The following is a 15,523-nucleotide window of genomic DNA, read 5'->3' on the forward strand; positions in this document are numbered from 1 at the left end:
TCATAGTCTGCATAAGTCGTAGTCACAAAGTTAAATTCTGGAAATTCATGAGGTGGTCTTTACAAAACTCACTCCCATGGTGTTGCTAAAGGTTGTAGACTGAAGAATCCAAGTCATTTGTTGGTATGCATTTGTCTGAACTCCTGATCTTTGGGAGTGTATCTTAGTCTGTCAGCTTTTAGGTCTCAAGTAAAAATGACTAACCTCTTGGAAGTAGTAGTTTGTCAGATATTTGGGAACAATGAAGTGTCAACCTGTGTAACTTTCTGTTTACTCTGCCTGATGATTGGTGGGTGGGGGAAGGTGGTTTATTAGGTAGTCTTTGGTTCCCCACTTTGCGTTGAGACTGGGTCCTATAGATGGAGGTGCATCTGTTATGAAGCAACCGTAACTGAGGTCTGTTGAATCTCAAGGTAGTGCTTTCCCTCTCCCTATAATAGGAGTTCTCTTAAGCTGGAGATTATTAAAGAAAATTTGTATGTTTAAGGTGTATGTTACCTTTACCATATAACACAACCCTTATTCCCCCTCCTTAATTCCCCAGATAAAAATAATGGTACTGATAATAGATATTAGAAATTGCCAATCATTATGCTCTTTGACGTCTTTTATTTTAGAAAAGTAAAGTTTTATTTTTCAACTTTTGACCTACAAATTCAGAATAACTATTGATTTAAATATAAACTAATATATGCAGCATACAGCTTCCATAAAATGTAATACTGACAAGGACTAAAGAATTCTTCACTTCTGTCAGAAATCTCCTTTTATAGATAATGAACCAGGGTTTGAGAGAGTAAGCCTTTTACCCCCTGGATGGCCCCACAATATGGTAAGAGAGCCTGGATTCATGGCAGTATGCCGGCCTTCAGATTTCCAGGCCCAGACTCATTTATCTCAGTTTCTTGTTTTTAGAGTGGGGAGAAGGCTAAGCAACTGGCCAGTTTTTAAACAAGGTTTTTGAATGATTTTTGTTTGTTTCCATTGAAAGTTAATCCAGCAGTAACTTCTAGAGTAATTGCACTAGAATTTGTTATCTACTTAATATAGTTTAATTAGCATTAGTGGGTTGAATAGAGCAGTTTCTTTACCCTTTCGTATTTACTCTAGTTTCTGCCCAGAGGACCTTCCAGAACCGGATAATCTCTTGAATCCAATTTCCCAACTGACAACAGCATTGACAGTTTTCTTTTACGAAGAGCTCTAAAGTGGCTTTGTAGATCAGAGCCATTGATTTTTAGATCACATTGGCTTATGGCCTTGAGAGGTCATGGTGGCGCTGCTGCTCCCTGTGATGTGTTGCTGTGGTTTTTTTTATTATTATTATTCCATGAGATACTATTAAGACCAGTCAGACCTGAAAGGCTGACTTTGATCCTCATATACAGTAAGACTAGTAGAAAAAGAAAGGCTCTATTCTTGTTAAAGGCAGGGCATTCACAAGTGGGTGGTGGCTGTTTGTAGTCAAGTGGTTGCTATGTAATTACTCCTCTCCATTGAGGTGTCCCTGTAACCACTAGCTAGGACCACGCTCTCCCATTTGAGGGAATACATTTGGCTTCACAATTACCTCTTGCCTCCTGAAGAGGCAGATTATTCTAAACAGCTGGAGACTTAAACCTTGGCTCACAAAGGCCAGGGTGGTAATAATGATTTTACTTTAACCAAACAGAACAGCACATTTGAGGATATCAGTTATCCTGACCACATAGAAATGATGTGGAGGCCTTCCTGTTAGGGAACTGCTTACAGGCTAAAAAGTCACAAATCATTTTTTCCTGTACTTTCTTCTTCCTTTCAATAAACCATTCTCCTCCCTCCCTCTACTTGGTAATGGAGAGAAAGAAAGAGAAGTCTACACAGCTTATTGTAAGTGGAACTATATTCATAAATAGCTTCTTGATTGAGAACAAATGCCTCATTAATCTTAAGTGCTTCAACCAGAGAGCACAAGTAAAGTCAGGAAGAATAATGACTGACATTATGGGGAGCATAACATACTGTACTACACACCAGGATGTGCATGCCTGGAGGTCACTGGGCCTCGAGGCACATCTCCTTAGCAGTGAGGAAAAAGATCCCTAGGAAGAGTGGAGGGGGAAAAAAGTGCAGTGCAGGCATTTCTCATGAATAGCAAAAATTAGTCCAGTGGCAGGATGAAGAAGTCAAGTACTTTGCTATTTGTTATGGAAGGTCATGCTGGGAGGAAAGAATAAACCAGCTGGGTTTTTATTTGAAAGCCAAATGTTGTACAATTTTAACAAAGTAAGATATATGTTCAACTTGAAATACTTTGCTCAGGTTCCTGGAAATATGATGATGTAAATGCATTAAGTTTCATGTAGATGATCTCTGACCAGTCTTAAATTATAGAGATGCTTCTTTCCACTGATCATGTGCTTGGCTTGCTATCAGATAGGTGCTCTGCAAATCTCAAATTAATTTTTACATTGGTGTAAGCAATTCTATTAGGAAGATAAATCCAGGGAAAAATTGAATTTGAAACAGAGTATGTCTGACTTTATATTCTTCTGTTATATTCCATTCATACAAATGGTTGTATGATGACATTTAAATAGTTACAATGTAGTAAGTGCATCCCCCCCAAGATGTCCACGTTCTAATCCCTGGAACCTATGAGTGTGGAATTAAGGTCGCTAATCAGCTGACCTTATGATATCTGGGTTTACCCAATGCGGACACAGGGGTCCTTAACTGTGGAAAAGGGTGACAGAAGAGAAGGTCAGAATGAGGTGAAGTGAGAAGCTCTTGCTGTTGCAGGCTTTGCAGATGGAGGAGGGCCATGAGCCAGGGCATGCGGGCCACCACTTAAAGCTGGAGAGGGCAAAGAAATACTTCTACCCAAGAGCCTCCAGAAATGTATGACCCTGCTGACACCTTGATTTTAGCCCAGTGAGACCCATTTTTGGGCTTCTGACCTACTGAACTGTATAAATTTGTGTTATTCTAAGTGATTCAGTTTGAGGTTATTCATTATTGCAATAATAAAGAATTAATACAGTATTCAGTAGAAAGCCTTTTGAAAGGGTCATTCGTGTGTTTTCACTCTTAACTGACATTACACTAGGTATGTTGCATTTCCCGTGTCCTCGCCCAGTCTGAGGCATGAAGCATCTTTCTCAGACTGCTTTCTTCTGTCTTACTAGCTCACACTCTCTAGTTCCCGGAATCCAGCAATCCTTTACCCCACTGGGACTCCCAGTAATGCTCCAGCTTTGTAGTGTCTCCCTCCCCTCTTGCCCTTACTTCTGTTTTTAGCTGGTACGTTTCCTTTTCGGCTCTCCTTCCACTTGCTTACTTTATTATTCTCCCAAGGTACAACTCAACCCTGGTAAATCCTATTATCTATCTGCTCTGCACCTGCACCCCTGTAGCTTTATATGGCTGTGGAGAACCACCCACTATGCAGCTTGCTTTTGCTTTCAGCTTGTAACTGTTAATGTGTCCTCAGCGATGCCAGTAATTCATGCTGCATTCCCATCATGCATTCCCTCTACACTGTCCAGGTTGATTGTTTCATACTTCTGTCACCTGAAGCTTCCCTTCTTCTCCCCCACCCTTACTCTCACTTTGTGAATTTACTTTACATTTCACCGAGGAACAGGAAGCCATCAGTGGAGATCTGCAAGTTTACACCTGCATCATATCCACAATATCCCTGCACCTACCTATGGCCACCCCCTCTCTTATTATACACAGGATCATAGTTCCAATAATTCATCCCTTGCTTTCCCATACCAGCAGGTTTGCCCTCTCTAGGTGATTCTGATTATCATCCAAATAAGCTGCTATTTCTTCCATTTTCAAATAAACCAAACCAAACCAAACAAAACAAAACAAAACAAAAAAAAAAAACACCTCTCTTGATCCTTCTTCCTCACCAGCTCCACCCTATTTTTCCATGACTCCATGTATAGTAACACTCCTTAAAAGACTTGTCTTTGTTCGTTCATGTATTTATTCTCTCCAGTTCTTCTCCCCCACTTCTCCCCCCCACACTTCTCTCTTAAACTTACTCTAGTCATAGGCTTTGCCCATGTTTTTGTAGACGTTTCTGTTCCTCTGTCAGTTGACCACTGTCTCTTGTTTGAAGCATTGTCTTCTCTTGGCTCCCAGGACCCTACACACTCCTGCTTTTCCTCTTTCTTTACTAGCCACTTCTGTTCACTCCTCAGAACTTAAACCTGGGCCTATTCTCGCCACTAGCCCATTTGGTAATCTCATCCGTGTCAAAGCTTTGATGTTTTTAAACAGTAACTAGTCATTGATGGCCCGTACGTATCAGTGTCTAGCTCAGCTTGTCCCCTAGGGGGCGAAGCACTATGGCCAACTTCGTGAGCAGTGTCTCCTTTTGCCTGATAGATAGCTCAAGTTCACCCTGTCCCAGACTGAATTCCAGATCTTCTCCTACAGGTGTCCTATTTCTAGGCCTTCTAGCTGCTGAAGCCAAAAACCCTAGGGTTAGATTTGGTGCTTTTCTTTTTCTCATACCCATATTTAACAGTAAATTCTATCTTGGCTACTTTTTAAATGAATCTGGAATTCTGGCGACTTCGTAATTGCCTCTGCTCATAGACTAATCTACTCATTACCTCTGCCCTGGATTCTGGCAATAACCTACTGTCTCTTTTTGTTTCTACCTTTTTAAAAAAGTTTTTTATTTCAATTCCAGTATAGTTAACATATAGTTTTCTATTTGTTTCAGGTGTATGATATAGTGATTTAACAATTCTATACATTACTCAGTGCTCATCATGATAACTGCACTCCTTAATCCCCATCACCTAGTCACCCATCCCCCATCCACCTTCCCTTTGGTGACCATCAAGTTGTTCTCTATAGTCAAGAGTCTGTTTTTTTGGCTTGTCTCTCTTTTTTATTCCTTTGTTCATTTGTTTTGTTTCTTAAATTCTACACATGAGTGAAATCATATGGTATTTATCTTTCTCCAACTGACTTATTTCGCTTAGCATTTTTTACTTCTGCTCTTGAACCTTTATCGTCTGCTGTCAACACAGCCATTGGAATGATCCAGTTAAAATGTAGGTCAGATTATGTTCTTGCTGTGCTCAAACCTCACAGTGCCTTGCTGTCTCAGTCAGAATAAAGTTGTTGCCTTTTTTCATGGCCTATGAAACCTTATCAGTTATTCCTCCTCTTAAATTTCTGATCACCTTTCCTGTTTTTTTTTTTAAAAGATTTTATTTATTTATTTGGCAGACAGAGACAGCCAGTGAGAGAGGGAACACAAGCAGGGGAGTGGGAGAGGAAGAAGCAGGCTCCCAGTGGAGGAGCCTGATGTGGGGCTCGATCCCAGAATGCCGGGATCACGCCCTGAGCCGAAAGCAGACGCTTAACGACTGTGCCACCCAGGCACCCCACTGATCACCTTTCCTATTAGAAAAGGCCAGAATCTGCTGGCATCACCTTCCCTAGATTATTCTATGGCCCACTCCCATAGCACTTGACTTCCTCTACTCTAAATAATCTGCGGGTTTAGTTTATGGGCTGTCCCAGCAGAAGGTAACTTCATTGAGGGCTGGCTTTTTGTCATTCACTGCAGTTGCCCAGTCCCTGGAACATGAGGATTAACGAATATTTGTTGAGTGAATGTGTGTTTTCACTTACATTACAAAATCGATGTGGGCATTTAAATTGGAGAATTCACTTGCTAGTATGAAATTCACTGGAGCCTGTGGAATTTCCACTCAAAAGAAGACTGCAGGAAACCTGTCATTCAGTTTCCTAATCACTCAGAATTCATGCCAGTCCTGTCCTTCTGTGAGATCCTGTTCTCTCCTCAGCCCTGATAAATGAGCCACATCTCCAGAAATGGTTCTTCCATGTTTTGTTGATCAGCACTTTGTAAGCTAGCTTTCTGTTAATGTGATTAATTACTCTTTGTTTTCCCTGCTCAGACAGCCCTATTTTATGGTTTTGCATTTCTGTTATGAACATGTCAGATAAATAAGGGTGTGGGGAGGTACTTCAATTTCATAATTTTTCTATAGCACTGAAAATTGGCTTTAGTGGCACTTACGGATATGTCAGCTAAAATGAGAGCCTCTTATGAGGCAGCTTGAGAATGTTGGTATTGGCATTTCTTTAACTGATGTTTTATAGAAGAGCCATTGGAACATGATTTCCCTCCAGCACAAATAATGAACAACTGCAATAGCTGTATTATTACAATGTCCTTCTCACCGTTGTTGTTAATGTTGTGTCAGCACTTTGATTATAAACACTCTTTTTCATGGTTTAATAACTGAGCCATAAAGAAATCATTCCATGTTGTAAATTGGTATACTTGCTGTTCATTGCAGTGGTGATTTTTTATGAAACCAGAATTTAAAAATACTTGGTAATGCTAGAAGGGGAGTTTGTGAATGGTATTAGGTGAGGGAAACAGACCTAAGCAGGAAAGTTACAATGTTCAATATATGATTTAATTTATACTTTTTTCATTCAGCTTTTAGCTGCCCTGGAAGGGTGGGTAAGTACAACAGAATGGCTCCTTTAATGCTGTACTTGGGAGGCAGGAATAAGAGCTGTCTTACAGAATCATCATGTTGTGACAGGCATTTTTGTATTTGTTTGTTTGTTTGTTTTAGGAGACATTGGTTCACTAGCAACATATCTAAATCTTTGTAATAGTGAGTCATTTTACACTGGGTGTTATTGTTCTTGGAAAAGCCATGCTCATTAAACATGAGATAAAACAAGGCTGGCAATGAGCCCTGACTGTTGAATTTTATTTATTTATTTTGTTCTCTTTGGGTGTCTCCAGAGGTTAGATTAGAAAGGGGTTTAATACACTGAAAGACTCTAGAAGAAATCATAGTGCTCATTTAAAATTTTCTTTAAGTAAAGAAAATAGCCTAAACCTCCACAGTCACATTAATTTTAAATTACACATATTTAATAGAAAAAGGTTCAATTTCCTTGTTTGTCTGTGGGTTTTCTTTTTTTAATATAAGAGTACTAAACATTGTAAAGACAGTCCCCCCATTCCGAACACTCTTGAATTCTCAACTCTCTTTTACAGAAAACTACTGATACTATTTAATCAGTTATCCTTGCAGATCTTTCCTATACATGCACAAATGTAATGGCTCGCTGTTCCTGGGGGACCCATATGGTGTCACAGTTTAACAGGCTGTAGTGTTTTCACTTAGTAATACAATGTGTAACGCTTCCTAACTCAGTATTTATGGATTTACTAGATCTTTTTCATTGCTATTTTAAATTTCAATCTTGACTCTATTCTACTAAAAAATCCAGACATTACAAATAAAACCTAAGCAACAGGTAATTCTTGTTCCTCCCATAGGTAACTGTTTTCTCTGTTATAAACAGAAATGAGATGATTGTACATTCTTCTTCGGTACAAATATAAATTATCTAAGATAGATTCTAAGAAATTGAATTGCTAAGTCATACTTCATGTGCATTTAAAATTTTGATTGATAATGCCAAATTCCTCTCCAGAGCCACCATAACATCTCATATACCCCAAGACCATATGTTTTTTTATTTAATAATCTGAAAGCTATATCTCATTATTTCATCTTTCACCCTTTATTCTTGAAGGTGCATATCTTTCATGCGTTTATTGACAATGAAGAGTCTTTGAATCAGTCTTCTGCCTATTTTTCAAAAGTGTGGGTTTAAAATAATACTTTCTGTATTAAGGAGAGCACGTATTGCATGGTGCATTGTGTGTTATATGCAAGTAATGAATCATGGAACTTTACATCAAAAACTAGGGATGTACTGAATGGTGACTAACATAATATAATAAAAAATTATTATAAAAAATAAAATAAAATAATACTTTCTGGATAGCAGTCTTTGTTTTATATTGGAAATACTTTCTTGTCTTATGTTAATTTATGTAGTATTTTATCCTTTAGAATGTTAAAATGTTGATATAATAAAAATTTATTAGTCCTTCCCATATGCCTTTTATCTTTTAAGTGTTATATTAAGAAGTCATATTTATTCTAAATTAATTAATATATTTGCCTAAAATTTATTTTAATACTTTTATAGTTCTATGTTGTTTTTGAGTTTAGATCTATAAATCAATTGCAATTTATTTTTATGATTCAGAGACACATTCTCTCTGGCTCTGTCATAACACATTTCAGTGTTCAGTTGAATACATTATTGAATAGTTTATGGTATTAATATTTGGTTATTTAGCTCTTTCTTCTTTTCTTTAAAGATTTTATTTATTTATTTGAGAGTGGGAGAGAGTGAGCAAGAGAGCACAAGCGGGACAGTGTTGGGGGGCGGTGGTGGTGGCAGAGGCAGAGAGAGAAAGATGAAGGTTCCCCGCTGAGCAAGGAGCCCCATGTGGGGCTTGATTCCAGGACCCTGGGATCATGACCTGAGCCGAAGGCCAATGCTTAACCAACTAAGCCACCCAGGCACCCCTCTTTCTTTTTTTCTAATTCTCTCTTCAGTTAACAGTGATTTATTTAACATATTCTTTAAGTTTTCGATTTCCTTTTTTTTTTTTTTTTGGTTGTAGAATTTTTATATTGTTGTTCTTAAAAATCTGATTTGCTATTTGTTTATAGTCTATTACTTATATTTCTAATACCCACATTTAATTTTAAAACATATTAAAGGGTTTATTTTACATCTTGTACCTAAAATATTAATTGTGTATCTAATTTTACACTATGTTTCTTCTGCTCATGGAACCATATTTTCTTGCATGTTTTTTGAGTTTTGATTGGGAGCTTATATTCCTTAGAACTTAATACTTGGGAATTTCTTGAGGCCTTTGTGATAGGTGGTGGACCCACCTTCCAGCAATATCATCCTACTTTATGGACAATGTAAGAACCTTATAACAGTATGATTTCATTAAACCTCTTTCATTTATGGTTTAACATTTACCATTACATACATTATACTCTACAGTATTGTAATTTTTGTTTGAAACAGTCAAGCCTTTTTAGGAAACTTACAGTCTCTTTCTCTTTGTCTCTTGCTCTCATTCTCTCTTTGTATGTATGTGTTTTGAATATATAAAAATTTGTTTTATAGTTACCCATGTATTTACTCTTTTTTGGTGTTCTTCATTCTTTTGTGCTAATCCCATGGTTCAGGCTGGTATCATTTTCCCTTACTCTTTTAGATTTTTTATCTCTATGAGATTGTTTTTATTTCATCTTCATTTTCAAAGGATATTTTTCTTGGAAATGAATTCCAGGTTGCCAGCCTTTTCCTTTCAGCATTTTGGTAGATATTCTCCATTGCCACTTGTTTCTGGTTAGATATCAGATGAAATTCATACAGTTGTTTACTGAATGTGTTTTTCTTTCTCTGCTTTTAAGAGTTGGATCCTTAACTGACTGAGCCGCCCAGGCACCCTGGGTTGACGGTTTTGTTTTGCTTTGTTTTTCACTGCTTTTGGAAAGTTTTCTGTGATTTTCTCTTCCAGTATTCATTCTCATCCACTCTCTTTCCTCTCCTTTTCAGACTCCAATTATACAGAAATTGAACAATTTTTTTCCCTTAGATCTCCCTTCATTTTCATAACTGCTTTCGTTCCTTCTATTTCCTATCCATGCCTTTAAAGTCATTGAAGTTTTACCCTCTCAATTCCAGTCTGCTTTGAAATATATTGAATTCAACATTATCAATGTCACATTTTTTTCATTTCTACCATTTACATTTGTTTTTTAAATAATTTCCATGACTTTGTTAAAATATTGCTCTCTCTTTACATATGTTATCTTTTTCATGAACTCCTTCAGCATTTTGAGCATAGCAATTTTAAACTCCATCTGATCATCCCAGCATCTTTTTCATTTTGGTGTCTGATTTTATTGATTCTTAACTTTCTTAATCATAAATCATATTTTTAGTTGTTTGTTTTTTTTTTAGTGTACCTTGTGCTTTTTTTTTTATTGTGTGCTGGATATTTTGTCTTGTGGCAAATGAAGTTAACCTTATTTTCAGAAAGGGCATGACCGTTTGTCAGGTTTCTAGAGTGGGAGTGAGGTCAGTCTAATTTATAGTTGAGCAGGTTTGGGCTTTGTTGCAGCTTTGGTTTGACTCGGTCCACTCTGGTTTCAGGTGTTTGGAGGATAGGACCAGGGTGTTTTCTTCAGCAGTGTCTGTTTTCTGAGCGCTGTGGAACCTCTAGCATCTGCCTGCTTCTCCCAGCTGAGTTGGCAGCTTTTAGAACTGGAGAGGACCTGTCCTTGCTTTAGGTCTAGCTGCCTGGATTTGGGGTTCCGGGAGAGTTTTCTTTTCTCTCCAGGTCTGCTTCTTGCTTTTTACACCTCAAGAGAATTATTGACAGATCTCTGTTTTGTCTCTGCTAAACCACCACACCCAGATCATTCACTGGCAATGTTATGTATAAGTTGTCTAGAACCACAATGAACTTTTCACATATCTAACCACTGTTCTTATATTGTGTTTATGGAATGCTTTACATTTATTAACTCATTTAGGGAAGTAGTATTTCCCCTCCTTTTACAGGTAACATATCTGAAGCAAGGTCATGCCACTAGTAAATGGCAGAACTATGATTTTGAGCCCTGACCATCTGTAATTCATTAAATATCAGGATAAAGCCTGGTTCTCTAGTGTTACTGTTGTTCCTGTCAGTTAAATTGGATTCGTGTAGCCTGAGGTTAGACTGCACAGACTAACTGAAACGTTGCTTTTTGCCTAAAATGGTATCATTCTTTGAAGGAAGAAGTGGGGGTAAATTTAATGATCTCATACCAGTGAGAAGTTTTATTAGCTGGGTGAATGAAACAAACGGGAATACAAATTGTTATATAATACATGCTGCTTGTAACATATTTTTTTTTATGATATGGGTTCTTTTGAGGGGATTAGTTAAAAAATGAATTTTTAGTCATTTATAGAAATGAGGAAACGGGGACTTGGTTATACCTTTTATCATTATCTTCTTCATGGTATGGTTAAGTACACATAGGTCTTCTCCCCTCCTGAACTGTAAGCCTCCCAGGGCAGGCACACTTTCCTGTTTCTTTGGGCATTCTACTTTGAAATCTTATGCCTTGCTTTGTACTTAGAGCCAGAGGATGCTGGAGAAAAGGAGCATGGACTTGTGCTCAGGGACACCTGAACTTGAACCCCAGTTACTCCTTTTGCTGGAGGGTTAGGGGTTGGAAAACTATAGCCTGTGGGCCAAATCCTGCTCAGCACCTGTTTTTGTAAATAACATTGTTATAGGAATACAGCTACACCCCTTTGTTTGCATGTTGTCCTGCAGTGTCAGAGTTTAGTTGCCACAACTGTGTAGTGCAAAGCCTAAATTAGTAAATATCTGACCATTTACAGATGAAGCTTGATGGCTCCTGGATTGGGTGATTTTAGACAAATTACCTAATCTCTTGAATCTTAGTTTCCTCAAAAGTAACTGGGATATAAATTACCTAATAAGTTCATGTGAGGGAAGGGAGGTAAAGTATATGATGTTTCTGGCAGGGTATCTAGAATGAAATAGGCCTTTAATATAGCTTTTATTCTTCTAACAGAAAATATTTATTATTGATAACCAGTTTAATAAATCAGTGTCCTGAAGGGACTCTAATCACTCCCTCTATTCTCATTCAATTCTTTCACTGAATTAGAAGATAAGCAATACTAATACAATTAGTGTATTTGGTAGATATCAACCTTTATGTGTATCAGGCATTGTATGGATTCTTAAGAAAACTTGGGCTCCTTTTCAGGTAAGGATTAACCTTTTAAATTTTAGAATTATCAATTTTGTTGCCTAACAATAAGGTACTAATTAAGAAAGAAAAGAAATGTTTAAAAAGTGTCCTATATGATATTGCCTTTTATTGGGTTAATAACATAGACATTTAGTGCAAGTTCATTTACAAATGAATGAATCAAGAAGTTGACATGTTTATGCTTGTGACAGATCAACTAGTTTGCACCATATGAGGGATGGTGACTCAAAACAGTGACATAACTGGACATGACTTTTTTCTTTCCTACTTATTTTTTAAAATTGAGTGAATTGAACAGAAACCATGATATATATGATATCATATATATGAAACCATGATATATATGATATCATATATATGAAATATAAATAACTACTTGGCCATGAATATTTTTGACTTTTACTAAGGAGTATGATTTTTCAAGTAAATCATGGCAAAAATACCCCCATGTCAACTCATTGCTTCTTAATTCCATGTTAAGTCACCAGAGCCTGCAACTTCCTTTTCTTAGTGTCCCAGTATGTAAAAATGATCTTTGCAATTTTTTAATCCTTTGGTAATTTTCAAGATTTTCACTTTGCCATATTTTGCCATTTTCTCATTTATGTAACAAATTCATCTGGAGGATGTATTCTCTGTTGGGTATCATAATAGAGAAAGAGTAGCCTGACAAATATTTCCATAGCAGTCATTGAGTTTACAGCTTATTCTTTCAGCAAAAAGAATTCAGTAAATGGTTAAAAAGAGTAATGAGTGAGAAGTAACTGGGCCAGGGGATTGGGAAAGCCTTCTCTGAGGAGTCAACATTTAGGCTGAGATGTCAAGAATGTGTTCAGTGTGAAAAAGAATGGTGTAGGGTGTGTCTGATGTGTGTGGGGGCACAGGGTGTCAGTGCATGGAGAGTAGTACAATTTGAGTCTGGGCAAGGTCCAGGCCTTATGATCCTGGCCTTTTGGGACCACGTTAAGTACTGAGAAGCATTAAAACCCATTTGGGTGGGTTCTTGTTGACCTGGGGTGGCTAATTGCAGTAGTTTAGGTCTGCTGAAGGATGCCAGGGGTAAAAACTAATGTGGCAGCAGTGATAATGGAGAGAAGAGGGCAGATTTGGACATGGGATTGACAGAACTCAATCAATCCGCTCTAGTATGAGAGGGAAATGATGTCTTCCAGCATGAGCTAGAAAAGGATGATTGATGCCCCTGATAGGAAACAGTGGGGAAGTACAAGCTTGAGAAGGAGACATAAGTTCATTTATGCATGTGTGTTTGAGATGTCTGTTGAGTGTCAGTCAAACATATCAGGAAATTAATGTTTGAATCACTCCCTGGCCTTTGGAGAGTCAGGGAAGTGGATCAGATGCCCAGCAAGCAGGTGTGGATAGAGAAGCGAATGGAGCCTCGTATAAAAACTACAGTGTTCAAGGAGTGTGAAAGAGATGCCTGTGAAAGGAAGCAGAGGATCAAAAAGAGGTGGAGAAGGACAGTGAAGAGGCATGACAGATCATAGGAGCCACAGGTAGAAACTGTCGGGCATGATCAGCAATGTTGAATGCCACTTACAGGTCAGGTGAACCAAAGACTTGGAATTATCCATTAGATTTTGCGACATGGAGGTCACTGGTAATCCCAGAAAAAAAGTTTCACATTGTGGCAAGTGGAGTCTTCTCAGCCTCACTTAAAATCTTGAGTCTGTGTATTCTATTTGAGAGGACTGCTCCCTCCCGTTGTGGTGTCTGCAGCACGTGTACCTTTTAATGACCCTCCGCAGGTGCTTTCAAGGACCTTCCATGCTGCTTTGCTGTATTTAACTCTGCTAGCTTGTCCCTTAAGGCTTCTTCTCGGTACTAGTTCCATTAATCAGGCATCTAAAGCTCTTAGAGTCTGAGCTCCTCACCATCCACAGCTCTCCTTTGCTGCATTCTCACTTTGATACTGACAGCAATGAAAATATTTTACCTCATGTTTTATTTTCAGTTTCTATATCTCTGTGGAAAGTGTGCTAAATTACTGGGAAAATACTTAAAATCAGTAATGTTTTATAAATAAATTGTTCTTGAATAATTTGGATATTATTGAATAACTTGAAATACTGAATTTCTCATTTTTAATATTTGGACTGAATTTTTACTTTCATTGTGTGCTTCATCAAAACTATTATGGAAGGGCCTCTAGAATCTGGCTCTGTTACAGAGAAAAGCCATCGAGTTATCTCCTTGAGCTGAGTTTTTAATGGATTCAGATGTATATACATATACAGGGCAGCTTTTGCTACTCTAACTTTTAATAACAACCCAGGAAATTTCAAATAGATGTGCAGAGAGTTTCCAGACACATGAAACCATTGAACATTTCTGGTGGTCTGCTTTTTGTGCCCGTTAGGAGTTACACCGGCATATTGCTTCTCCTCAGTTGTTTCGGTGTTGCTCTCCTCAGAAAAATTAAAGCTATAGAGTTTTTGACACTCCATTATTAATAGTAGATAAGTTAAAGGGATTCTCCATAAAGTTAGGCCAAACTTTAAAGAAAGTCACCTTGGAGAACCGATGAAGAAATTATATATATATAGCTTGGTGAGGGAAAAACCCCCAAATAACCTATAGTTATTTTAAAAAATGTAGTAATGCAATAAATTGGGAGGACATCTATTAATGCTTGAGGATGAAAATAAAATAAAATTACTTAGGTATTTAATTTAAAAATTCTAGGTCAGCAAAAGGCATCGCATTGCTCTCTGGTCCTGTTTTCTCATGGACTTTTCATAGGATTGTAGTGAGAAATATAAACAAAGTCTGTATTTCTGGTAAAGGGAGTCAGTCATCTTGGAGTGAAACAGTCTGTGCCAATCTAAGACATAAAAGTGCCCCAAATATAAACTTATTTGGGGAGAAGAAAGGAAAACATTTTGTGGTGCTTTTTTTCTGGGGGTGGATAGCCTGGGTTTAGCAGTACAGTTTTTCCAACACCATTTACCCACCCACAGAAAGACCCAGATGATATTTTTATGAAAAGAGTATCTTTCAAAAAGAGTGTCCTGCTAATCCTTGTTGCAGAATGAAGCCTGCCAATACTCTATTTTGTAGCTATCCTGTGTACACAAATGGATTCCCAGAGTACAAGAAGACTCAGTCATACATGTATTCTCTGTTCTAGAATTCTAGTAAATACTCTCCAGGCTACCTAGTGCTCTGTGTCACAGCTCTCCCCCAGAGATGGCAAGTGAACACGATACCAGGGTAATAATGATTCCCTATAGGATATATGTATCAAGAATATTTTTGTGTGTACTCTCACTTTCCCTCCCTTCTTTTTCCTTTCCTTTCTTGAACTGCTCAGAGATAGGCCTTCATGAAATTCCTGATGGTTTTAATTTTAAAATAAAAGATTAGAACTTACAGGAATATTTAGAATAATAGTAGTGATGTCTGTTAAATGAGTCTGATAATTGTGTGGTATTTTTTTTTCTCCCAGGAGTGCTGTCTTTGCAATTTGAGAGGGGGTGCTCTTAAAGAAACAAAGAACAATAAGTAAGTAATGTGTTAATTGTGTTCAATTTTATTGTTTCCTTCTCTCTAGAGTGTTGAACCTCAGGGTGGACAGTTTGCTGTCTTACCTCTCATTATTCGACACATTGTTCCAAAGCTTTTGTTGTCCAGATTTGAGGTTGGGATGCTGTGCATGACTTCAGAGACTGTTATTGACAGCACGTTCACCTCTGCTGGTTGAAGGTGGTCTAAGCCTTGCTTCTGTCCGTGTCTTTGAC

The 15,523-nt window shown here is 37.7% G+C and overlaps 1 protein-coding gene across 14 annotated transcripts in view; it reads left to right on the forward strand.

Moving 5' to 3' along the window:
• KDM4C (lysine demethylase 4C) overlaps positions 1 to 15,523 on the forward strand; it is a 502,429-nt gene that overhangs the window by 365,526 nt on the left and 121,380 nt on the right. For all 14 annotated transcript variants that reach the window (XM_034663835.1, XM_034663840.1, XM_034663834.1 and 11 more), the window contains one exon: positions 15,232 to 15,287. In XM_034663835.1, the coding sequence (XP_034519726.1) occupies positions 15,232 to 15,287 (56 nt within the window). The remainder of the gene's footprint in view (positions 1 to 15,231; positions 15,288 to 15,523) is intronic.

The sequence above is a fragment of the Ailuropoda melanoleuca genome, chromosome 7 (assembly GCF_002007445.2).
Source record: "Ailuropoda melanoleuca isolate Jingjing chromosome 7, ASM200744v2, whole genome shotgun sequence".
In the NCBI taxonomy this organism is placed as follows: Eukaryota; Metazoa; Chordata; class Mammalia; order Carnivora; family Ursidae; genus Ailuropoda; species Ailuropoda melanoleuca.